The sequence below is a fragment of the Phyllostomus discolor genome, chromosome 2 (assembly GCF_004126475.2).
Source record: "Phyllostomus discolor isolate MPI-MPIP mPhyDis1 chromosome 2, mPhyDis1.pri.v3, whole genome shotgun sequence".
Taxonomy (NCBI): Eukaryota; Metazoa; Chordata; class Mammalia; order Chiroptera; family Phyllostomidae; genus Phyllostomus; species Phyllostomus discolor.
Genome location: NC_040904.2, coordinates 136,143,572 through 136,171,569, shown reverse-complemented (window position 1 = coordinate 136,171,569; position 27,998 = coordinate 136,143,572). Strand labels below are relative to the sequence as shown.

At 35.8% G+C, this 27,998-nt stretch overlaps 1 protein-coding gene across 3 annotated transcripts in view; it reads left to right on the top strand.

Annotated features, from left to right (window-relative positions):
• Positions 1-25,131, top strand: part of LRRIQ1 (leucine rich repeats and IQ motif containing 1) — a 229,395-nt gene extending 204,264 nt beyond the window's left edge. For 2 of the 3 annotated variants that reach the window (XM_036018604.1, XM_028532854.2), the window contains one exon: positions 10,798-12,085. In XM_036018604.1, coding sequence (XP_035874497.1) covers positions 10,798-10,940 — 143 coding nt within the window. In that variant the 3' untranslated portion in view covers positions 10,941-12,085. Of the gene's footprint in view, positions 1-10,797; positions 12,086-24,873 lie in introns of those variants that run through there. The other variant, XM_036018605.1, reaches the window with a different exon arrangement.
• Positions 25,132-27,998: the final 2,867 nt, after the last annotated feature.

Genomic DNA, 27,998 nt, shown 5'->3' with positions numbered 1-27,998 from the left:
TCAAGGCCTGAAGGTCTCCATTTTGACCATTTTGACCATTATGGCAGTTCTGCTACTTCTTATAGATCCTTTATATTCTATAACTTCCATTTATAAACTAATGATTTCATCACTGAATGGTTAGAAACATTTTACATTTAATTTAATGTTTTGTCACAGAGTGACATTTTTTGACAGCTGTCAGGCTGTTTTCTGTATCTATGAGTCTGTTTCTATTTTTTTGGTGCATTACTTTGTTCATTAGATTCCACTTATGAATGAAATCATATGGTACTTGTCTTTCTGTAACTGGCTTAGTTCATATAGCATAATACTCTCCAGGTCCACCCATACTATTGTAAAAGGTATGATTTCCTTCCTTTTTATGGCCTAACACTATTTCATTGTGTAAATGTACCATGGCTTTTTTTATCCTCTCATCTACTGATGGGCACTTGGGCTCTTTCTAGATTTTGGCTGTTGTAAATAACACTGCAATGGACATAAGGGTGCATATATTCTTTCCAATCAGTATTACAGGTTTATTTGGATATATTCCCAGAAGTGGAATCACTGGGTCATAAGGAAGTTCCATTTTTAATTTTTGAAGAAGCTCTATATTGTTTTCCACAGTGGCTAAACCAATCTGCATTCTCACCGATAGCACAGGAAGAGTCCCTTTATTCTTTATTCTCATCAACACTTGTTTGTTGATTTATTGATGATGGCCATTCTGACATGTGTGAGATGATATCTTATTGTGGTTTAATTTACATGTCTCTGATGATTAGTGGACTTTGAGCATCTTTTCATATGTCTGTAGGCCATCTGTATGCCCTCTTTGGAGGAGTGTCTATTCAGGTCCTTTGCACATTTTTAACTAGATTGGTTCTCTTTTTTGGTGTTGAGTTATATAAGCTCTTTTAAACTTTGCATGTAAACCCCTTAACAGATATATCATTGGAGAATACATTCTCCCATACAGTATTGTGCAAAACTTTTTAGTTTGATATAGTCCCATTTAGTAACATGCCATAACGAAGTTAGAGCTGTATCTCATAGAACTTATTTTTTTAAATTTTTATCAGCAAGGGTTGACTTTAATAAGGTGAATTTTAAAACTTGAAGACTCTTTTCATTATTGTTTAAACCATTAACTTTGATTTTTTTTTTTGGAGGTGGGAAGGTAGGAGCTTTAAATATGCAGGACTATTAGGTCTTTGTCCCACAGTTTGACAATTAATTAAATAAACATATTAACATTACAGTTCATCCCTCAAAATATTCCTGCAACCATAACTGGATAGTCAAAATTAATAGCTATAAGAACAAAAGCACAGATGGTAAAATCACCTAATAGAAAAATATTAAAAGTCTGCTACTGACTAGGCACCCACTGTTGATCCATGCCCTTTAATAGACTGATACTGCCTATTTTGAAGATCTGAAACAGTTTGATGAAGCAGTCAACAATGATGACTGACACAGTTAAATATAGCAGTTATTAGTAACCACAGGATAATGTTTACAGATCTGAAACAATAGTTAGTTTCACAAGCACTTGACATTATCTAGAGAAAGACAGATTTCAATTGTATTTGTGTGAGAGAACTAGTTGTACATATGTCAGCTACATTTATTATTTATTAAAAAACATTTTAACATTTTGAGGGCATACTCCATGTATGCTCTATTGATAATAGATTAAAGCATCATGTTTCTAAATGCAATATTTTAGTTTCCAAGCCTCTTCTTCATGATTATTTGTTTTCTTATATAAACTGTTAGACTTTTGGGGGGGTTATTGTTGCTTTCTAACCAATTTCTTATACTAGCTAACATGGTATGAAAATAAATAGGTATGGTCAAATGTGAAATGCATTTGTCAAATGAATGAAACTGAAGTGCAATAATATAATAACTCCTCAGGCAAGTCATGTTTATTGTTGCCAAATGTCTCCCTGCTAAGAACTAATAAGCATGAAAAGGGATAATTAAAGTTTCCGTGAAAAGTTTTTGGGAAACCTATCCACAAGTTTTCACTATCTGGGAATGTGAAAATAAGTATTTTTGGGAAACCTACCTACAAGTTTTCACTATCTGAGAATGTGAAAATAAGCATTTTTAATATAAATTCCACATGAGGATTGTAAAGATGGAATTAATGAGAATGGCATCAAATGGAAAGCAACTACAACACGATAGTTATTAATATTCTTTGGCATGTGGGAGAAAATTGACAGGAAATCTCTGTTGAAAGGCAGAATAGAACAATGCCTGCTGTGCAATAGGCACTAAATAAATACATGTTGAATGAATGTGTAAATAAAAGGAAGATTTTTTATTGTTGTTCAAGTACAGTTGTCTCCATTTTTACCCCCCACCCAATCCATCCCCCTTCCCACCCTTGAAGCTACCCCCTTTGGCTTTGTCCATGTGTCCTTTGTACATGTAAAAGGAAAATTTTTAATTAAAACTTTCAAAGACCCCAAGTGATCTTGAAAATCTAATTTTGGTTTTAAATATTTAAATTCTAAAGAATAACCGCACAGTGATAATAAACATTTTGAGGATTTATTTAGAATTCATGCTTTTGCTAAACATTTACTCTGGCAAAATTGACATGGGAAAAATGGGGTAAGGCAAGATTATTAGAAATTAAAATTTAGACTTCCGGCAAGATGGAGGCATAGGTGGATGCACTGTATCTCCACACACAACCAAGATTAGAACAACAACAATTTAGAGCTAGAATAACACCCAGAACTGATAGAGAATTTATTTGAATGGAAGTCGGACAGCCAAGAAGTTGAAGTTCATCCAGACCAGTAGGAGGAGTGAAGCTGGGCAGGTACAGGTCGGCAGTGGTGCGTGGTGATCTGATCTGGGAGAACTCGGCTCGAACTCGGCGTGTAAGCCATCCGGGGTGCGCAAGATCGCAGCGGTGGACCCTGAGTACACAAGCAGCAGCTGGTGGACCCAGTGAAGCAGCGATTGTGGACCGGGGCAGAGTTCGCAACCCAGGATCCCAGAGAAGGGACTGTGATCCCAAGAGAACGGAACTACCGCCATTGTTCCCTCCCGCCCCCACACTCGTCCCCACACCTGTCCCCACATACAATGTCACAATCTAGCTACTGGGGTGCCCAGCCCAGGTAAACACTTAAGGCTCCGCCCCTCACCGTAACAAGAGCAACCAGACAGGGAAAAAAAAAGGAGAGACAGAGAGAGATATGTCTCCAACAGAAGAACAGATCAGTCCCCCAGGACTCATCCTTTTGAGCGACCAAGAAATAACCAATCTATCAGATGCACAGTTCAAAACACTGGTTATCAGGAGGCTCACAGAATTGGTTGATTTTGGGAGCAAATTAGATGAAAAAATGCAGGTTACCATAAAAGAGATGAAGGAAGATGCACGGAGAGCCAATAGGGATGGGAAGGAAACTGAGTCTCAAAACAATAGAGTGGACCAGAAGGAAGCAAAAAACAACCAAGCAGGAAAACATGAAGAAATAAGAATTAAAAAAAACGAGGAGAAGCTTAGGAGCATCCAGGACATTTTTAAATGTTCCAACATCCGAATTATAGGGGTACCAGAAGGGGAAGAGGAAAAGCAACAAGTGGAAAAGTTATTTGAATAAATAATAAAGGAGAACTTCCCCAATCTTGCAAAGGAAATAGACTTCAAAGAAATCCAGGAAGCACAGAGAGCCCCAAAGAAGTTGGACCCAAGAAGAAACACACCAAGGCACATCATAATTACATTAGCCAAGGTAAAAATGAAGGAGAGAATCCTAGAAGCAGCAAGAGATAAGGGACAGTTACCTACAAAGGAGTTCCCATCAGACTGTCAGCTGATTTCTCCAAAGAGACCTTACAGGCAAGAAGGGTCTGGAAAGAAATATTCCAAGTCATGAAAGACAAGGACCTACATCCCAGATTGCTCTATCCAGCATAGCTCCCATTTAGAATGGAAGGGCAGATCAAGTGTTTCTCAGATAAGGTCAAGTTAAAGGAGTTCATCATCACCAAGCCCTTATTTTATGAAATGCTAAAGGGACTTATCTAAGAAAAGAAGATAAAGAAAAAACATGTATAGTAAAAGGACAGCAAACTCACAATTATGAACACCTACACCTAAAGCAAAACCAAAAGAAACTAAGCAAACAACTAGAACAGGAACAGAACCACAGAAATGGAGGTCACATGGAGGGTTAGCAACAGGGGAGTGGGAGGAGGAGAGTGGGGGAAAGGTACAGAGAATAAGTAGCATAGAATGTAGGTTGAAAATAGATAGGGGGAGGATAAGAACAGTATGGGAAGTGTAGAAGCTAAAGAACTCATAAGTATGACACATGGGCATGAACTAAAGGGGGAGAATATGGGTGGGAGAGGGTGTACAGGGTGGAGGGGAGTGAAGGGGGGAAATGGGACAACTGTAATAGCATAATCAATAAAATATATTAAAAAAGAAATTAAAATTTAGTGTTATAGTATAACCCCAGCAGTGGAATTGCTGGGTCAAAAAGCAGTTCCATTTTTAGTTTTCTGAAGAAATTCCATATTGTTTTACACAGTGGCTGCACCAGTCTGCATTCCCACCAACAGTGCACTAGGGTTCCCTTTTCTATGCATCCTCTCCAACACTTGCTTGTTAATTTGTTTATGATGCCATTCTATCCAGTGTGAGGTGGTATCTCATTGTGGTTTTACCTTGAAACACCAATCCAAAAGAACCTCTACACCCCAATGTTCATAACAGCACAATTTACAATAGCCAAATGCTGGAAGCAGCCTAAGTGCCCATCAGCAAATGAATGGATCAAAAAACTATGGTATATTTACACAATGGAATACTACCCAGCAAAAAGAAAGAAGGAGCTTATACCCTTTGCAACAGCGTGGATGGAACTGGAGAGCATTATGCTAAATGAAATAAGCCAGGTGGTGAGGGAAAAATACCATATGATCTCACTTTTAACTGGAACATAATCAACAAATAAAATATAACCAGAGTCATTGAAATTAAAAACAATCTAACAATAGCCAGAGGGGAGGGGGGAGGGGACAGGGGGGAGAAGGGATTTCAGGAACTACTATAAAGGCCACATGGACAACACCAAGGGGGCAGGTGGAAGCAAGGGAGGAAGGTGGGTTTGGAGGGGGTTGGGCGAGGGGTGGGGAGGAAATACAGACAACTGTAACTGAACAACATTAAAATAATTTAAATAAAAAAATTTAGTGTTATATAAGTATTGGGTTGTTTCAAAGGGCTATGCATATGAAGGGTGATAGCATAATTTATGCCATTACTCTTTCATTATCAATACACATGGATACATAGTTGTAAATATAATGAAATTGAACAGAGTTCTGAAGAAACAAACTTTAAAAAATAATTGGAGAAGTTAGGAATAGACCTTCTCTGAGCTGACAAGATTAAAGGGACATAAGACCTGATTTTTAGAACCAACTGTGTTCAGTGGAAAATGGATACCTAGGTGGCTTACAGAGTGTTAAATTTCATTCTTAACTTCTTATTGAGTTACAGCATTAATTTCCTAATCAGTTTACAAGTTTAAATACAGTAGTTTCCATTATCTGTTGTTTTACCTTCAATTTCAATTACTATGGTCAAGCACAGTCCAAAAATATTAAATAAAAAATTTCAGAAATAAACAATTTATAAGTCTTAAATTGCACACCATTTTGAGTAGCATAATGAAACCTCACTCTGTCTTGCTCTGTCCCACCCAGGACATAAAGCATCTCTGTGACTTGCTTATCCATGCTGTGTGCGCTACCTTTCCATTTATCACTTATTAGTGGCCGTCTTGGTCAACTGTGGTGGGCTCACAGAGCTGATGTTCAAGTAATCCTTATTTGACTTAATAATGACCTCAAAGTGCTAGAATAGTGATGCTGGCGATTGGGATGTGCCGAAGAGAAGCCATAAAGTGATTCCTTTAAGTGAAAATATATGTACGTACAGGAAAAACATAGTATATATGGGGTTCGGTCCTATCTGTGGTTTCAGACATCCCAGTGGGTAAGGAAGAACTATACTCTCTAACCATCTTCTAGTTGGTGGGAAAACAAAGAACTATAATAACCAGAGTTATATAGAATAGTTACTAATGAAAACAGTTTTAGTTTACTTAAGGCTCATGTGGGAGAAGGCAAATTTAGTTATAAAAAAATCAAAACATCTATTTAGATTTTATAACTGTAAATCAATCTATAAAAATGTTTCTTTAGAAAAAAAGAAAGCAGAGGAGAACCATATTAGTATAAGAACCACAGACTTTTTAGAATCAAGAGTATTTTTAGCACCACATTCTAGTCACCCTTGTCTTGTGTGAACACAGCCACAAAGTATCTTTAAGAAGAAATAAACATAGTAGTGTGTTAAAAGTAATACAAGCTGGGAAAACAGTGCATTTTATAAGGAGGCCTCAAAGACTGTAGATCAAATATGAATGGTAGCTGTTATAAAAATCGAAGTACATGAAGTAAAATGTAAAACTATGTATAACATCTACCAAAATAATATTTGCCACTATATATAACATGGATTGGCTTTCATCATTAGGAGTTATTTTCCAAAATAAATGTACCTGGATAAAGCTAATTAATATGTCACACATGTTGATTTTTAAGGGAATCATAGTTATTGTGATTTTGAGCAATAAAAACAAATACTGTGGATATTTTTGTGACTATCAAATGTATCAAACCTAATTTTTCTTACTTATATGTCTCTTAAATATTGGGCAAGAAAAATAACTGTAAATATCATTGTCCAATTGGGATTTTGAGAGATATTTTATTAATCTTTTTATAATTTATATAAAAAACTTATTTACTAAAAAAACTTGAAAACAATTTTAAAATAAGATAAATCACCATGCTACACTGAAGAAATCTGAATATGATAAAAACAACCTGTTTGTTATTTGTTTGTTTTCATCCTCAGCATTAAACTATCTACCTGAAGTTCACTGTAAATGATCATTATTACTTAAGGTTGGACATGGCAATGGCCGTGAAAAGCAACTGTTTCTTGAACACTATAATACCTACCTCAACCTCAAACGGGCCAAGCGTAACTCAATTATAGCACTTAAATTGATGTAAACGCTTTGCTGCTAAAAATTTGTTCTGGTCACTTTCATTAAAATGTTGATTTTTTTTTCTCCATGCTTTTCTTATGCTGTATCTGCTGTTAAGCAATACAATATGGGAAGGACTTTGAAATGATTTCTATATTCATACACGTAGTGTTATGTGTATCAGTGAAAATCCAATGACGTATTACTATACTTCATGAAATTTCTATTTTGACCTGTTTAACAAAGTTTTTTTTGTACATACCAGGACAGTCATTCAAAGCACTTTAAATATTAAATTACTTATCAAAACACAGCACATAAAGACCTTGACATTTGTTAAAGAACCAAGGATTTAACAATAAAAATGAATTTAAAGGACCAGAACAAATCTTTAGCAGAACACAGATTATGTGGCAAAAAGTGACTTATTGGAAGATAAAGCATATTTATCAAGACACACTTTCAGCATATATGTAAGAGACAATTTGTTGATTGGTATGCTTACCTACAAATATGTAACAGATTGTTGTTAAAGAAATATAAAATCTATAACAATATGGCAGGAAAGAGAAAAAACCATCACAATTCCTTTAGCCATAATTTTTTTATTTCAGGAACACATCAGTAGGTCTAGCTCTAATGTAAATTTTCTGAGGCAAGATTCTCTCACTATTGTATTTTCATGTGGGTAAGTAATTTTAGAATGATTATATATCGACTGTATTAAATTGCTTCTTTTTTTCATTTCTAGAGTAATCATGGTACAAAGTAATAGCTTTGCAATGAATGCCAATATATGGTTCTTTTATAGATGTGTTGTTTTACTCTTCAGTTAGTTTTCCATATATCTGGTGGTTCAATAATTTATATGATAAAAAACAATCTCACTAAATGCAATGAGAGAAGAAGCTATATTGATTACTGCTCAAATAGTTTATTTACAAATAGCCAAACAATAAAATAAAAGGTTTCAATCCCACCTATAATATTGTTTTAAACAATATATTCACATATGTTTTTATGCAATTTTAAACATTAGTTTTCTACAGCATTTTAATTCCACTAAAAATATCCTTCAAAATTGCCATAAAGCTGTTTTGTAATATCACAATATGATTTTTAAATAATAACTATTTGCCAAAGGAATTATACTAAACAATTAAAACTCACAAACTGCCTTTTAAATATAGGGTTACATTGTGGATAACTACAAAAAGACTTGCAGATTCATTAATGGCTTCAAAATAAAGACAATAGAACAGTGTTAGAATAAAAGCTTGTGTCATACTGTGAATATGTAGTCAATAAAAACCCTGTGGAATGCAGAAACACTGTTAAGAATTAGGACTTTGTCTAAAACAAAAGCTGTTTTAATGTAATTTAGTTTATTTCTTTTTGAAATAGTTATTTTAGGAGAATATGAAATTATCTATAAATATTCCAGTACTTTGTCCAGAAAGTGTCACCCTTCTCACATGTTATTGCCATCTTTGATAAAAGCTTATATTAAGAATAAAGGCATTAAATAATACATCTTTATAATAAGATTCTTTCATCAAAAACATGAATCAATAATACACTGTTATTGAATTATATTTGTAAATGCATACTTATTTCTCTGTATTACCTTGAATAATGCTTACATCAAACTTGATTTTGCTTTCTCTATTGGAACAAAACATTTGATTTAACCATTTGTGAAAAACCACTTATTCTTTTTTAATGTCTATCTTTGCTTAAATGAATATATCTGAATTCTAAATGTATCCCAATAGCTCTTCACTTCCCAGACCTCCCAGCTCCCCCAATCCTCAGCCTCAGCATTCTCCCTAACTAATGTGTACTTGAAAATACATACTACTTGCTATCCAGGATATAGTTTATTCATCAAAGAATTTTTACTGCTGGGGCAAGATTAGGGTTTACTGTTACTGCTTTTTTTTTTTTAAGACCAAAGTACACATTCTATTTTGTTATTTGAAAAGAATACATTTCCCATATGTAACTAGTAAACAGTGGATAAGCTTATAGCATGCTTTCTTAGATTTTGTAGGCTACTATTTTATCATTAGGAAATTCTTGCTTTTATATACCAGCAATATTCCTGTTGCTTGAAAGAGTTCTTACAGTTTTACAAAGGACTACTGACTGACTTACGGGGAGTAGCTTAATGAAGGCTAAATCTGGCCAGCCATGAAAGCCAACTCCACTTGGCATCTCTAGTAGTTCCTCTCTTTGCTGAGAATGCCTTCGGGAATGCCAGCTGTGAAGGTCTCTAAACTCCTGAGCTATGCGCTGTCTCTGACTCCATTACAGACTTGTGCTATAGGCATTAGCTCTTTATGCCTAGCACACCCTTTTCTGAAACAGTGCCTTCTAATTTTTTCTTGCCTTTCAGTAACATTCTCTTTGTAGACTAAAATTAAATATGCTCCCTTTATAGAGGCTCATTAACTCCTTTGTATTTGTTTTCCTAGTCATAATTTTAAAATTAAAATGCAATACTCTGTTTTAAAAGAGCTTTTAAATATAAAATTGTACTTTTAAAATCAACACACCATCATATTGCACCAAATTTGAAATTACATCCAATTTCCACAAAGTGTCTGTTTTCTAACCTACTTGGATATATATTTTTTAAATGTTTAAAATTTTAGTTAGGCAATTATTACTTAAACAAAGAATTATGTATTTTCCCTCTAAACTTATTTAAAGCACAAAAGCATCACAATGGAGAGTCACAGTCATGTGGTCCGAACCTTTGCCTACAGCCAGCACTGAGGAAAGCTTCACTCTGCTGCTGCTCAGTCCTTTTCCCACAGACATGGGCCCTGTGTTCTTGCTTACTTCTCAGGAAATTTAAAGTTTAAAGCAGAGGATCATAGTTCTTTAATAGTATTATTGATACAGTGTCTTGAGGTCTTGCTGAGAAAAGCATTCCTAATCCACTATCCCATTCTTTCAACTACTATTGGTTTTTATCCTCTAACAATCTGTTACTTTTCCCTGGAGAAATGGTAATTTGTTGAATATAAATAATAATTTCTACCATTTTGTAGCACCTGTTTAGAAAACAGCCTCACAGATCTTACCACCATTACAATGTAATCAGAAAAGCAATTTTCACAACAACCCTGTAATGCAAAGATGTTTTTCCTCATTTATAAAACAATCACTGGGAAAGGGTACAACCTGTCCAGAATAACAAAGCTGTATTACATGCAGCCAGGCTAGAACCCATGAATATCTTTAGATTCTAGATCTAATATGTTTCCCATTTTACCAATAATTCTTTATCCTGAAGAAGCTTTTAATTCAATCAGATTATTTCTAACATTAATCTTAACACAGTCAGCATTTATGAAAATATAAGCAATTACAAAAAATTTCAACTATGAAAATATAAACAAATTTAAATATCTAAATATTAAGAAGATATATTATCTCATAGTCTTGAAATACTGGGGATATTTGAATTGTTACAGCTAGTTAACATTTTTTGGCTAGTTCCTTTTGTATAACCTAAATATAATTTATACAAAACTTTGTACTATTTTGCAAACAAAAATAGAAAATCAGTATACTTTTTTAGAAGTCAAAGATTATATAGTTCTGCAATGCATGTTATTGACAAATATATTGCTTGAAAATATGGTATTTTGATCAAGTACAGTGAAAGTATACATTTAATATCACTATCTAGGTTTTTCAATTAAAGGAATACTTGCACCAACGATAACAAATACAGGACCTTCTAAGAAAGAACGCATATCATTCCGCGACAATCCTGTACAGCTCAGTGGTGGATGGGGAAGTGGCAAAAAGAAGGCAAAAACCTCAAACTAACTCTTCGGGCTTCAGCAAATGGCACTTGATTTCTTTCAAGAGTTCTGTGGAGTCTGGTCATGTTGTCAATTGGATAAAAGGTTTTAGAATGCTGTATTCCGTTTGTATTATTACACATATTTCTTAATTTTGCTTTATGGTGGAGTTATCTAATTTCCTTTCTGTAAAATAGAGGTTTGCTCTTGTTCCTGTGTTCATGTAAAATGACCTTCAGAAATTAATTTTTTAACTATTGCAATGGAATTTGCATATGCAATTTCTTATTTTCTTTATAATTTTGATATGTATATTAAAGACAGTTTCTGTTATGAATAACAAATTGCAATACTATATACATACTAGACTATAACTATATTTTATTGACTTTATAGTATTAATAATTAATATATTAATAAATTCTATATGACCAGATTATTATAATTATTTCAAAGATAAATTGATATATAAAGTAATTTAGAATACACAATGAAAATAGCCTTCATTTTTTATTTTACTTTGTCATCTTAAATAGATTAGAGTTACATTAAGAAAATATATAGTCTATTTAAATTAAAATGAAATAAAAATTTCAGTATTATCAGTTTAATGAGTCCAACATTTTATGTATAATTTTTTATTCAGATGTATGCCACCCATATTTATAAAAAATAGATACTAATATTTGTTCATTAACATTATTCTACTGACTCAAAAATATTCTATCATATTAAATTTTGTGAAGGTGACTTAAAATTACCACTTAAAAATATTTTCAAAGCTCAACCTTATCATGTCATAATATTAATATATTGCCTAAAATGACAGATTTATTAAACTCATACTATTGTGTCGTTAATGTTCTGAGATATCATAGTAAATAAAATGTGCAAAATGCGGCATTTACCTTTATTGCCCCTTAGAATCTTTTCTCTCCTGAATCTGAAACTTTTTTCACAAAACTAAGTTCTCCAGTGACTCCTCAGTGTGTTGCTGTGAAATAGGATCCAGTGAACTTCAGTTTTCCCCCTTTTTTTCCTACTTTTTAATGAAATATTTCATCTAAAAGTGGCTAAGCAGATTTAGAGATGCAATTATTTAGTGTGCACCCCCATCTTTTTTGGAGCACTATTGCCTTTCAAATCTGTAAATTTCTTTTGACTTGATTGAGGCAGAAATGTTAATGAACCTTGAGCTGTCAGTCAATGGAGAAAACTTAGGTTCAGATGTTGTGGGCTAGAAATTGAGCTTTGGAACATAAGCTCCATGTGTAGCTGCTTTATAAGCATGTTGTTATGCCATCCTTTTACTAACAAAACCCACAAACCAACAAATATACTGTGATGATAGAAATTATTTTATCTCAGCTTATTGTGAACGCTGCAGGAGAAAGCCACATTAAAGCTGATATTGATGGAGTTTCATGGTTTGTATACCCAAGTCAGTTAAGTGAAAAGGCTAGCATGAGAAGTGCGATGCTTATGATTAAGCTGTTTTAGTGCCTAAAAATAATTTAATTTATAGTTTCCTTATTCTGTGATCTGTGTAATCGTTTCATGATATTAATTTTGAAAGGAAGATGATGAGTATTGATCCTTAAATTTTAAATGATTTTATATATGTATTCTGTATATATTCTATATATATGGTGTTAAATTGGAAATTCTTTGTAGTGTTGTTTATTGTGTCAGCCTTAAAATGATTATTTAAAAAATCTCTCAGTGTTCAAACACTAGTATATTTGTGTTTGTGAAAACAGAAAAGACAAATTTTAAATTGAATACATTTTAAATTTTATTTATTTTTAAATTTTAATAGTTGAATAAAATATGAAAGAAATCAAAACAAGAGATAGTCTTCTCTTTCTTTGGGTCAACATTAGGGCAAAATATGTCTCTAAGATTTGGGAAGATAAAAAATGTGAGCCTAAATTGTCACTTACTTGACTAAATTACGGATTCACACTGAAGGATCTAGGCAATACTACTATTCAAATATACTCATATGACCTAAAGTGACATTTTGTCCTTTCCTGCACCCTGTGTCCTACTGCCACCCCCTTCCCAACTCAATCCTCGCCTTTCTACCTATCCTCTTCCCCCTGTGCTGTCTCAGTGACTATCATCACTGGCTTCTAATAAGATAGTAAAGTGAATCACTGTTCATGAAAAGGCTGATAAAAGTGTTAGGTAGGGTATTTGGAGATTCTAGAATGTCTTGATTTGAGATTTAACTGTTTTGATTTATGGAGATATCACCTTCTCAACATCTAGTCTGCCGACATGACCTTTGTACACATGGTTTTATTATGAGAGGTCTTATTGGGTGTTGCAGGAAGCATCCCAAACCCTCATTTCTTATTGTGCTCATAAATTAGTTGAAAGCACAGCACATAGGTATTTTTTTTAAAATAGCAGAATAATATAACAACAGCCAAAGCATTGTTCTAGACACTGCTCTGCCTAGAGGCCAAAGAGGGAATGTACTGGGATTCTTAGGAACTAGTTTTCAGTTGTTGTGGGGGGGGGGGGGGTTGTTTTGGGGTTTTTTTTGAAAAAACAAAGGAAAATGCACTTTAACTAGAAAAATATGTTGGAAGGTACAGATAGGAAAATGTTCTGAAATTATAATTGCAAATGAACAATAAAGAGCAGTGTTTTAAGAGATCTTGTCTAATTTTAAATCCTCACATCATCAGCATAATAAGCTTTTGTTCTTATATTCCTTGGTTATGTTGTTTAGTTATTGAGTTGGTCATTGCCATGATTTTCTATTATTTCATACTTCACTCATATTTCCTTGCATTTTTCTCAAAATCGGGGTAGCATTGATATAAAGTTTAGAATAGTAAAATTAAGCATATAGGGTATATTTTGATAATATTTAAACTGGTAGTATTCTATAATCAAAGTAACTATAATAAGTATCTTATTAAACATTTTTTTAAAAATTTCATTTGTCATTTACTTGAGATTAAATAAGTGGATAAGGTCTCCTGTTATATTGTTTTTCCTTTATTATCATATTTTCTGCCAAATACTATTTCTATGATCTTTAAAAGCTAAGAAAGTATTCACCATCCAGATTTATGATATTTATTATTTACTGGGAGAAAGTGAGTTATCTAGTGAATATACTTTAATTTAGGGGAAAAAGACCCCTAAGCATTCTATAGAATAACTAGTCACAAAAAGGTTATCTAATTCTACAGTCCATTTCAGTGTAAAATGAAATCCACTATCTGCCATCATACTTTTGCTTACCTAGATGAAACATTTTTTGTCATTGATGACTGTGAGATTCAGAGAAAACCTCTTTCCAGCAGATAAATAACTACAATCTAGATCTATGCTGTCTAGAACATTAGCCTCTAACCACATATACCTACAGGGTACTTTTAATATATTTTTGTCTGAATTGAGATATGAAGTATAAAACAGCAGATTTCAAACATTTAGTATGACAAAAGAATGTGAAATTGTTTAACAATTGTATATTGATTATGTTAAAACAATGGTATTTTGGCTTAAATAAAATGTTATAAAATAATTTTATTTATTTTTATTTTTTCAATGTGAGTGCTAGAAAATTTTTAATTACATATATTTAATGTTGCATTTCTATAGAATAGCACTGACCTGGAGGCTCTTCTGTGAGGTAACTTAGGAAGGGTGTATGGATGCAGAAAATAATAATCGGGAGATAATAGGTAAAAGATAGTGATCACAGAAAATCAGGCATACAAATCCTATTTTAAAAAGAAAACTTTTATTCTGCTATAGTGCATATTACAAAATAAGGAAAGATAACTTCCATCATGGTTCAGTTCTAGACTTTAAGATGGCATAATTGAATTTAACTGAATCAACAAAATTTGTATTTTTAAAAAATTTGGTTTTAATAACAGACCATCTTACAAAGTCAGGTTGAAATCTTCTATGTTACTGCTGATAAGAAATAGAATTAGCACTCACCTTGTAGCCTATGTTGTATCAGGCTTTACAGACGGATAACTGTTAATTTTCCAAATGGCATATGCACTGTGACATAAATGGGATCTTTTAATGGGAGCCATATTATATTTGGCATCCTAATCTAAGACATAGAACATACAAGCCAATAACAGTTACATAAATGAACATAATACACTTAAAAATAACAAATGTGTGTTTATAACATCTAAAAGCATGTAATCAACACGTGCTTTATGTGGCACTGGCCATCCACCGTTCTTCCCTTCCTCCAAGTATCATGTAGATCATCTGTTCCTAGAAGCCAGAATTTTACCAAATCAAAAATTGAACGACTTTTTATGTGGCTTTTTATTTATAATTTATATCCCTGCCCACAGGTTAGAGTGTCAGCCCTCTCTAGTTAGATCTGGAATGGCCACCTGTAGGAAAAGGATCACAAGGACTCTTTAGAGCTCAATAAGCAAGAATGAATAAAGTGGAATGAATGAGTGAGAGAATGCCACAGTCGGCCAGGTTTGCTGTAAAGGTGGGAGGTTAAAGTGAGGGCTTCTCTGGTACTCGTTTGTCATTGGCTTTTGAAAAATAACTAGCCAAGATGCTACCAAAAAAAAAAAAATCCTTTCTATGAAACTTTTGAGAAAAGTGAACCAATTAGCATTGCAGCAGGTAAAGTTTTCCCTTATTTCAAGGTTCATTTTTACCATGACTGAATGTAATCTTCACAGCATTCCTCCTTTTTAGGAGATATTTTTATAACCACTTTTACATTGCAAGAGCGAAGGTGAGAAAACACTTCAAGCCCAGGCTTTCCTTGTGGAGGCCTGAATGCATTTACCAGTATCAACCAAGTGAGTAAATATAAAACAATTTTTAATACATCATTGGAATTTATGAAAATTTTCTCTTGCAAAGGGTCTCCCAGAAACTTTCAAACTTATTTTAAGATCCTTATAGAATTGGTCTAGATCAACACTGTACAATACAAATAAAATGTCAGCCACAGGTGCAATTTTAAATTTTTTTAAGATTTTATTTATTTATTTTTAGAGAGGGAAGAGAGGGAGATAGAGAGAGAGAGAGAGAGAGAGAGAGAGAGAGAGAGAGAGAGACATCAATGTGCAGTTGCTGGGAGTTATGGCCTGCAACCCAGGCATGTACCCTGGCTGGGATCGAACCTGCGACACTTTGGTTCGCAGCCAGTGCACAATCCACTGAGCTACACCAGCCAGGACCAATTTTAAATTTTCTAATGGCCACATCACAAATGTAAAAAGAAATTGATACTTAATATATTGTATTTAATCCAATATATCCAATTTTTTAATCAAATGGAATTATAAAGACATTAATAAAAGAAAATTTTAGTTATATTATTTCCTAAAATACATGTCTTGGAGAAAAAAATTAAAAAGGCATAAAATAAGATGATTTCTGATTGACATCTATAAATGTGTAACTATTAGTAATCTTTAACTATGCATATTCCAACTAAAATAAAGGAATACTAACTCTTCTGCTTTGCTCTTTGATGTGGATTTGAGGTTTCCTCCCACATTACTGGATTCAAGAGATCTCTCTAATGTCCATATCAACCGAAAATTACAAGAGGGCATAGTAAGGGTGGTTCCATTCCTCACCTTCTCTGGCTTGTCCCAATTTGGTGGAGTCATGTACTTCCCATTAATTTTAAAGTGAAACCAATACTTAGAATAATTCAATGTAATACATAGAATAAAGTAAGAAATCAACACAGCAATTTCATTCTGCTCATACATATTTTGATATGATGCATGTGGAAGAAAGTGAAAAAAATCATGCTTTTTGTAATCTAATTATCCTATGTTCTAACCTTCACTGATATGCAATTTTTGACAAGTAGCAAATTCTATGAGACTATTTGCTTATCGTTAAATTAAGATTATAAACTGCCCAGATTGGCCTGGCTCAGCTGGTTGGGCATCCTCCCACACAATGAAGGGTCAGGGCACACGCCCAGGTTGTGGGTTTGCACGAGAGACAACTGGATGATGTTTCTCCCTCACGTAGATATTTTTCTCCTTCCCTTTCCCCTTCTCTTCCCCTCTCTCTAACGATGAATAAACACTTTTTTTAAAAATTAAGATTATAACTCATAGGGTGTTATGAAATTAAGTGACAAAGTGTATGTGAAGCCCCTGGCTCAGTGCCGTGGGCATGATAAGCACTCAGTAAATGGAGTCTCAACAGAGTGCCTTTCTAGACCAGTCTTCCAAAATTAAACAAACAAAAAATTGCATAAATTCTGCAAAATTTATTTAGGATGTATTTCCATGAAAAGATGGAAAACTATTTTTAAAAGATCTTTAAAACAGATTCTCTTGAATTGCCTGGAAATGGCAGTGGAATTCAATGCTTCAAATAGATACACATTGAGCATCCTCTACTGACAGTGTGCAGAATACTTTGGAATTCTCAAAGGCACACATTTCTAATAAAATGTTAAGTTTTCATATAGACAAGTAAAATATTTATTTCTTTTTTAAAAAATAGGTTAAATTCAGCACCAGAACCCTGTGAGCAATGCTTCATACTTCAAAACAGACCTATAACAACATTTCCACTACTAGGCCCCAAAGAGGATGCCAGTTAATTAACTCCACTGGCTTGTTCTGCATTTCTCTCTGATTCTCAGCTTCCCCACCCTTCCCTTCAGAGGGAAATATTGGTTTACCTTCTCTCTAAGAAGATGAAAGGATATTCTTCCCTTGACTTGATTTCTTCATGTCTATTCTATTTTTTAAGGACAAAAATGTATTATCTTGATAAATATAAACTAACTTTAAAAAATGAGTATTAACTTAGATCCAATAAATGACATGATAGAAAACTTTTATTGTAGCATATTAAAGGGGCTAAAAAAGTGCTTGGGGCATGGGAAGGATTAATTTTAAGTGAGCATGGACAGGGAAAGGGTGCTTTCATATTCTACCTAATTAAACTTGATGGATGAGTTGATATTGAGGAAAGCAATTTAGGCAAATGATACAGCCTGGATAAGTACCTGGAGACAGATACCAGTGAAGTGTCCAGGGCACCAAGAACAGAACAACCCAGGAACTTAACTATTGTGCAGAAGTAAGAGCCTGGTGAAAGAGACTGGGAATAAGGAGGAAATGTGATGGGGAAGTGGGATTGGTTAAGAAACTCTGAGACCTCTCCAGCCTATAGATTTTAGGTCACATGTGTGGTCATTGGGTGGAAAATTGCTATGTAGTTCTCAAAAATAGGATGGCAGTAAGATTCTCAGGTAACATTAGCATCAGTAATTATGAAGATAATATCAAAATAAAAATACATATGAGTAGGGGAAAATATTGACTTACTTCAAATATGAAATAACAATGAAGTTACTTACATCAAAGTCCCTGATTAATGGGTACAGTGATTTTTTTAGTTATTATTTTTAGGTGGGTGAAAACTTCAATGACAGATGCATTAGCCTTTCAGTCTGTTGAAGGTTGATTTCATACGCTGATACTTCTTCAGTCTGAGGGAAGCTGTTTGCAGCCATAGACATTGGCAGATCTCTTTGTAAGTGTTTTCCTCAAAAGGATATTGATATAGTTATATTCAGTTCCAGCTGTTCAACTTCACAGAGAATGGGTTCCATGAGGCCTTGAGGAGCACTCTGCTGCATCCTCTAAGCTAGAAATGGCTGTAAAAAGCGCATCTCTATATTACTTACTTGGAGTGTGTTAGAATCAAAATCTTGGAAAGCCTCTGTCTTTGTCTGCTTGAGCTTCTCTAAAAGAATACCAAAGACTGGGTGACTTATGCAACAAACGTTTATTTCTCCCAGTTCTGAAGGCTTGAATTCCAAGATCGAGGTTCCAGAATGGTTGAGTTCTTGGTAATGGTCCCCTTCCTGGTTTACAGAAGGCAATCTTCTTGTCTCATCCTCACATGGTAAGAAGAGATGTCATGTGCCCTCATCCATTTATGGAAGCTTTAATATCATCGTGAGTGCTCTGCTCTTTTGATGGTATGCCACCATAATCACCTCCCACAGGGCCCACCTTCAAACGACATCACAATGGGGATTGTTTTAAAATATAAATTTTGAGGAAACTCAAACATTCAGTCCATAGCAACCTTCTCGAGACAGCATAGTTTAATTGATAAGAATTATATTTCTAATAATAACAACATCAATATAGTCTTTTTTCAATACATTGCTTAGAGATGAGATGATTTTAACAGATGTTGAGATCTTAATAGGGAACTCTATTTATTTTAGATCATACAGATTGATGTGTTAATAACAAAACTGGGAGTAGGACTCCAGTCTCCCAAGCCACAAAAATCTTTCAAAAATTTTTAGGGGCGATACCTAACAACCTAACAACAGTGGTTTGGGGCAAGAACACTTACCTTAAGCTAGCACATACATCCCAGGCCATATAATCCTCATGGAGCTTTGTTGCCCATGTGTGATCCTTTCTCCTCTTTTTGTCTCTGAAATAATTATATATTTTATTTTCTTAATTAGTTGAATTTTCTATTTTTAAAGTCGATTTTCATTTTATAGTCCTGTTAGTTTATTTTTGCCATGTTCATAATCTTTATTATATCCTTTCCCATTCTGAATTTTAAAAATAATAATAAGAGTAAACAAATAGTGCTTGTAATATGCCAGCCACTTTCCTGAATGCTTTGGACACATGAACTATGGTTATATTTACCCCCATCCTTGGGCATGGGCACCATTCAGAGCCCATTCTACAAAAGATGATACTAAATCATAGGCTGGTTACACACCTTTCTCAGCATCATACAGCCAACAGGTGGTAGAGCTGGACTCAAACCCTCTGAGCCTGAATCTAATCTGTACTTTACTACACTTTTGATGCTGTAGATGAAGTAGATGTGCATACATATATGTTTTTCATAAAAGCTGTGTGTAATCAGTTAGCCAAATGTGCCATCCATGAGTAATCCAAAGGTCATCCAGATAATAAAATTATAGACAGGTCAGAATGTTGCTATGGTTATTTGACAGAAAATGCTTGCTTTCTAAGTATAGTTTTTAATTTCATGTATCATAATTAACACCAAAGTTTGATAAAAGTTGTTGTGTTTTTTACTTAAGGAAAATCAATCCTAACTTATAAATTAATAGTACAGCAATTTTTTGTATAAGGGAAACTTCATAAGTGTAATGATACTGTGTGCATTAAGGACACCATTTGCAAACTTTGATCTGGAAGAAACCTGTACTCCACATTTACTTCTACAATGTCTTCTGCTGGTATGGTGAAGCTTTGAGAATCCGCCCACTTTAGTCATACAGAACTTTCATTGTTAAAAAGCTTGCTCTTACATTTAAAAAACCTGCTATATTCTATCTTAAGCAAAGCCACCTATTTCCAGCACTAGGGCTAAGCTGAATACATTTAATCACTCTTTTGCATGTCTTCTCTTAGTTAAAATTCACTAATTCCTCTTTTTTGCATTTTTTATTGATATTCAAGTACAGTTGTCACCATTTCCCCACCACCACTTTCCCCTTCCCCACCTACCCCCAACTCCCACCCTCAATCCTCCCCTCTTTTGGCTTTGTCCTGGGTCCTTTATACATGTTCTTTGACAACCCTTCCCCTTCTTTCCCAGTTATCACCCTCCCCGCCCCAAGTTTGTTCTTTATTTCAATGTCTCTGGTTATATTTTGCTTGCTTGTTTGTTCTGTTGATTAGGTTCCACTTACAGGTGAGATCATATGGTATTTGTTTTTAACCATTCTTTGCATCATGTGGTTTCCAAATCTTTGATTCACCCACTTCATACCAGGAAAGATCAAAGTTAGTAATTTCTCTCTGGGAAAGTAGTTTCTAGAGCACTTTTCAGTTCCCTAGATTTCTGCTATAATACTTTGTATAGTGAGGGTCCAAAATTTCTTCACTTTTGTTACTGTAATATGATTTTGTTTTAGCTACTTAAGCAACTAAATCATGTTATAGACTCAAAATGCCCTAAGATATTTAATGTATGGACCCTTATAAGTTTTGTTTACCCACTCTTGTATTTATTTTCTAACCTTAATTTTTGACTTCATGCTTTTCTTCATTGGTTTAATTCCATCATTCTACCTTTTCCAAAAATATTTGCCTCTCAAAATTTTTCTTTTATTTTGAGCTGTGTCTAGCTGTCCTAAGGATGCATACTTGTAAAACTTTGGAAGTACAGTATCTCAGCATTTGATGAAAACATGGAACATAATTAAGGTTCACCATTAATGGATGATACTTGAAGAAAAAAAAATTTTAGTGATTAACAGGGTCCCACAGTGCTCATGTCTAGAACTAAAAAATTTGTATAGAAGCCCCTATATGCTATACGGTTTGCCTGGATATAGTCTTTTTTCAATACATTACAATGATAATATTTTAACAAGATATGTTTCGATCTTAATAAAGAACTGTATTTGTCTCAGGTTAAACAGATTGATGTATTAGGAACAGAGACGGGAGTAGGACCCCAGTCTCCCAAGTCACAAAAGCCTTTTAAAAGTTGTTAGGGTTAATACCTAACAGCCTAACTGCAGCTGGATATACCCAAAGAAGCTTATATAGCTCAAATGAGACATTGCCCATAGATTTATTTTATTTCATAAAAAAGAAAACTTTAATAAAATACATTAATAAAGTTTCTTTGTTCATTTTGCAAAGGTATATATTTCTTTTTAAACCCTAACACAGTATTCAAAGTTGTATCACATTAGAAAGAATGAAAGATTTAAGGGCATTCTTACTCAAAAGAGCATAATTAGTTACTTAGATTTTGCTTAATTCAACTCAATTATTGAAAAATTCTTTATATAATAAAACTGCAAGCCATTCCCCAACACATGAGAATCAGTGTAACAGAAATTATTTCATTGACATTAATTAAAAATAAACTTTATTGGAAATATATGGATTCCTCACAAGTAATTACATTAGATTTCCCCCAAACAAGTTCCTTTTAAAATGGAAGTTTTCTTGAGAACTGTTTATTATAGTTTTTTGATATCACATAAGTGGTTGAAATTTCACAGAGAAACCTAATATAAATGAAATATTTAAAGCCATTTTTTCTTTATTTTTGGTAACTTGAAAAAATAATGAATTATTTGATAAAATAGCAGTAAATATTTCAATCACTTGTTACATTTGAACTTAATAAACTGTGCACTCATGAGGTTTTGTGACCTCAGAGAGCAAACTATGAAGGTAGAAAAGTGTTTAACTGTTATGACTTTATAGCAAAGGTCCATTTGGGGCACCAGTTGGGAGCTGAAGATGATGTAATTCGCTGGGGTCCTGAGGGTTCCCTTATAGTAGATGTCTTCGAATGTGGCAGCGCCACCCAGCTAGAGGTAGTGTGCGTCAGTTTCGTTTAACAAAAGGGACATCCAATATCTAGTAAAGGTTAAGAAGTTTTCACTGTAAAAGAAGATCTTAAGAGACTGGACCGCTGCCTGGCATTTAACATATCCGCTAGGAGGCTCTTGCAGTCGGGCTGAACCCGGTCTTTCCCCAACGCAGAGAGTGGCTCTAATTTAGCTCTAGAAGACAGATCGAAGTGAAGTGTGCGCTGCATGCGCGAGCGCGCGAACACACACACACACACACACACACACACACACCCCTGCGAAGGACAGTTACAAGTCTGCTTTATCTCCTGAATCTGCAGCGGTTTGTGATATTGGTTAATTCTGATAGCCTGCGTGTAAAACAGAAAGGGCGCTGTCCTTACCCGAGGACGGTTGGGTGGTCTATTTGCCAATATCAATATTTGGATGGAAAGCTTAAAATATGTTGCTTTTCCAACAGTTAGACTTTAAAGGAAGAAAAGCATTACCGATGAAATATTAGCAGTAAATGGGTTAACCACTAAGTTCTTTCTGTAGTCGTCGAGGGTCTTTTAAGTTTACAGGACAAACGAAGCTACATTCTCTTGCTCCGAATACAGACTCCTCCACAGATGCGCCCTTAACCAGAGCGTCGTCCCGGGTCGTGGGTGACATCGCCTACTGCCGTGAGGTCAAATCAGGCAGCATTTAGAGACTCAACTCTCGCCCCAAAGGCCCACCTGGGCTGTCCCCTGCTACTCCCCTGGGAGGGTGGTCCTTCACCGAGGTGCGTACCAGTAGGCAGCCCGCTGGTACCAGGGGCCTCTACGAGTTGCCTCCAGAAGTTTGTTCCGCTCACAGCCTTTGCAGAAGTTCCCGAAGCAAAGCTGTGGCGTGAGGTAGAGCTGTAACCGCCTTTGTGCGAGGGCGCAGGCTGCAGGGCGCGGGTCTGCTCCGCTGGGGCGCCGCTCACAGCGCCGGGTTCTGCCAGGACCCCAAGGAGAGGCATCCCAAGAGTTCCGCTTGCCTTCTGCGAGCCACAGAGAGCTTTTTGTTCCGAAACCCTAGAAAGCCTACTTACGACACTTTGCAAGTTAAAAACTCATCAAAATTCACATCAGGAATCCATAATGCTGGGGACGGGCATGGCAGGTTGGAAGGGAAAAGTGAGTGAACATTAACCTTGACCTTTTTCTAAAGTTCTTTAATGTTTTTCAAATAAAGTATTTGGCACCCTTTCCCCTCTCTCTTTTTTTTTAATTTTCTGAAAAACCCTCGGCGTAATAAACGTGTTGTGTATTTCTTTTTTTCTGTTGAGTTCACATAGCACCACGGAAAAGAGGTTGAGCTAGATTGCGAATGTTTTTCAGCTGCTTACAATGAGGTGCGTTCTAAGCGCATTGCCTAGGCTTCCAAACCCTGGTCTCTCTTCCTTCAGTAACGGGTGTCCGTGGGCGAGGGTGGGGCACAGTAGGTGGGGGTCTCCTCGCAGAAGGACCTGATTCTCTTTCTTTAGACCACCCTTGATTGTGTCTATTGGCCATACCTCCTACCTTGGTCGGGTTTGCTTAATGACCATGGACGTTACACTCACACTGCATAATTCCAGTCCAAAAGAGAAACATGCGTTATGTTATTTTGCCTCTATCTACATGGAGACGCCTTTTCAGGAAAGGTGAAAACTCAACGTGTGAATGGGTATGCACATCTTTTTGGAAATAAGCTGTCTTTAAGACACATCTAGTAAACCAGCAGGAAAATGTATCTAGAATATATTGCATAGAACTTTAACCAATTCCTACCTCAAATAAAATAGCAGTAGATGTGTAATTGGTAAAAGATGAATAATTTCTGGTAAAATCTGGGTTTATAAATTTAATACAGTTTAGATTAATTGTGTATATTTTAAAGGTACTTGTCATAGAAGAGATCTAACTTTGACAGTCTTTAATAATAGAACTTTCTGGAGCAATGACGATAGCCATAGCAAGAAATAAAAGGTGATAAGATGATCACAGTTGAATTATGACTTTTAATATTTGTAGTAAAATAACTTTCTATAAAAATGTAAACAACATCTATAGTAAATGTAAACAACAACATTAGATAGGTCAAAATATTTGCGCATGGGGAAAGTGATCATGTTTGATTTTTACATTTCCATTGGAACCTTCAGGATAACAGAACTCAGATCTATTTTTTTTAAGAGCGACTACACATATGTAAAAAAACTGTTACTGAAACAAGTTGAAACTCAAAAACCAGCAGAGCTTTTGAAAAGATCCTGTGAGTTTTTGAAATGCCAAAATACTATTATTGAAATCACAGGTAAATCCAATCTATTATATTTGAGAGTTTTGTAACAATACACTTGAGAGACTGACAGGATTGATTAAAATTCAGCTAATTTTTTTTAATTAAAATTCACTAGCTTCAAAAATGTGACAAAGTTATATATTAGTCTGTGGGTATATTTTCTAGAGTAGATGATGACAGATTGGGATATATATATTTTTAAAAAGCTTAAATATTTCTTTGTGTGTGTGCATGTTTTCATCTTGATGAAAACCTCTTGAGAAGCTTCTATGCAAAATATGTTTCTGTATCTGTTCAGTCTGCAGAGCTGTGAGAAGGCTGAAGATGAAGCCAGGGAAAGAAAACAGCCACGGAGCACACACAAACATGAGGCCACCTGGCTTCTTGCCAACATACATGACATTCAATTATTTTAGTGCTTTTTCATGAGAGTTTTCCCTCCATCAGCTTCCCCTCCTTTCTCCAAGCCCTCGCTTTTCTACTTTGGCATAGTTCATCTGATTCAGCATGCTTTTTTCCCAGCTTTACTTACTGATAATATGCCTCAAACTCACCCGCAAAAAAAAAGAAAGTGCTAAGATTAAAATTCTTGCAATCCTATCTTAACATTTACAGAATTAGTGTATAAGTGTGACATTTCTTTCAATAAACTGAGAAGGGAACTAGAGTGGTCCACACATTGCTTCAGCTGCTGCTTTGATGTATGTACTCCAAATATTTTTCATTTCCCAAAATATATTCTCATGGGGGAGGGGCCTTGAAAACAGCTTTTAGACCTTGAATTTTTTTTAAAGTATAATAAATAACTTAAATTGACAGACAGGCAATCTCTTATCTGAATTTGACTTATTTGAACTTACCTTTGTATGTGGGGGAGGAGGAGTTAAACAGTTATTTCAGATAACTTTTCAATAGTTTGATTTATTCACTTACTTTATTTCTAGACTCTAAAGGGAACTAAATGAAGAAAACTTTACTAAAACACCCCAAATATCTGTATTTTGGGAGTTGGCACCAATAACAACAGCAACAACCACAAACTGGTTCAGAGCATCAGAGTCATCTCACAAAACAGTCTTTCCACTGTGTTAGCATCTGATGGTGCCAGGGGAGTGAAGAGAAAACTGTTTCCAAGAGGTGGAGAATTGAATCTGCAATAGGTCTTATTAACTCTCATCCCTTTGCTTCCTGGACTCTGCACATTCCCTCGCTGCACTTCATTCCTATCAAGAAGATGTGAAGAAACTTCAATAGCTACACAGCACCCAGGGATATGAAAGTGCTGGATTCTTAGATGTCCAAAATTTTGTTAGACTTTAAAAGAAATTGATGGCTGACTCTGCCCCTCTCCGACTCCCACCCTCACTCACCACCTCCTACAATTGTTGCCCATTAGTAAAGCAAAGGAGAAAAGCAGGGGTAGCAGTTTTATTACTCACAGATTTCTTGATTGACATGAAAGATGGGGAGCAGAATCCTGGGATTGGAACCCAGGTTCTCTTACAGAAAGAGATGGACAATGCTTTCAGAGATAAAATAGAAAGGTGGAACAAAACAGGGAGTGGTAGCCTGAGGTTGCAGGGCTGAGCCTGCTGAGGTAAAATTCCAGTTAGAACTTCACTTAATAAACTGGGTCTTACTTACCAGCTGCTGACTCCTGGGGCACTGACCAAGGTGATGTTTTGAGGTGGGGAGGGTTGAGGTAAAGAGTGAGGATTAGGAGAAAGTTTTGAAAGCCTGCTGAGGAGGAAAGAGTCATGCCATGCCACTCTGGATAGAGTAGCTGGAAGGATTTACTGAAATGCTATGGTCATTTCCCAACAAGGTTATAGTCAAAGCATCAGGGAGAAAAAACCCAGGTATGTCTCAGGACGGTGAGACACTATCTCATCCGATTTCTGCTCTTTTTGTGACCTCCAGAACTCATTTAATTTTTGTTGTTTAACTAGTGTTATTTTAAATTTATTATTAATGCACCATTGGCTAGAGCTGTATTATTACCATAAACTCCATCTCAAGCTCTCAAAATCCATTAAATGAAGCTCTTGGCAACCAGAGACCCCGCTTCTTGCCAAAAACTGCAGATTAAGCATTCCTTATGGGAGTTTGCCATTAGCTATTCTTCTGTTATAGGCACATGTGGTTACATGTCCCAAAACACACAGGATTCTGTGTAATAGATTTGCATTTCCAGGGTTTTCCAGGGATGTTAAGTGGAGTTAGTGACACCTTGCACCCATTCCTCCAGCCACCACCATCAAAAGTGGGTCTGAGGTAAGGGCTGTGAAGGACTTGCTAGGCAGCTGTCCTCCTTGGCTTCCCTGTAGTTTCCTCTAGACGCTGAACCTTTATTGGTATAAGGCACTCTAGAGCTTGCATCATATGTCTTTCATTTATAAGACACCGAATGTTTGTCAGGGAATTTAGAGCTCTTAAGACGCATATTTATAAACAAGCTGACAGAGGTCCACGACATAACTAAGTTTATAGCTAGGAGTTGCTTGTATATGTCCTCAAGTCTGCAAGGCATTCTTGCTGCTGTGAGTTTCTTGGGAGGGGGGAACTTACTAAATCGTTATTTCTCTTATCCTCCCTGTGTTTGTTAAAGAAAGTCAGACTTTCAGAATATCTGAATGTGAGGTACAGAGGGGGATAGAGAATGAAAAAGCATGAAACCACACAGGACAGAGTGTATAAATCTACATTCAACTTTCCCACAGGGGCAGCCCAGGAACAGGCTAGAAAATGCCCAGGAAGCGCATGCCCAGGACCCTGCTTCTCCTCAAGCAAGGTCTGGGTGCCCCAGCCTCTGTTGGACTTTTTGGGCATGCCAGGCTTGGAGGTCCGGAGCCTTGATGCAATCTGGCTTTCTCCCGGAGCAAAGTCCCAGAAAGCTTCCCTTTGACTGTGCCCACTTGAGATTTAACAATTCGTTGTTGGTGCCGGATGCAGGGCTCGGGAGACAGTAATAATAACAGAGCAAAAAATACATAATTACAGGAATAGTGTCAACTCGCCAGAACCTGACTGCCCGTTCAAGGCCACTCTGAGAGCGGCACCATGTGAACTGAGCTTCTGTTCCAGCTCCGCAGAAGCGAGGATGCTGCTTCGGGTCGCCAGCTTGGCTCCCACCAGGCCCAGTCTGGGTGTTTCGGGCCAGCCCGGCCTCCGGAGGTAGCGCTTAAGAGTAGCTCTGCGTGCACAGCAGTGTATAATTGTTCCTCCCTAGTTGCGGCCTGTCCTGGTCTCGAAGAGGGCCTGTCAGTGAGTCTTGGGTCAGCCAAGACCCCGAAGAAGGTGGACATTTCCGAACGCATTCGGATGTCCAGATGCCCTCCATAGTTGGGCCAGGGCTCCCCGACGTGCCTAAGGTCGCAGTATGGTTGTCAGGCTAGCCTGGGGAAACGCGACGGGCACAGCGGG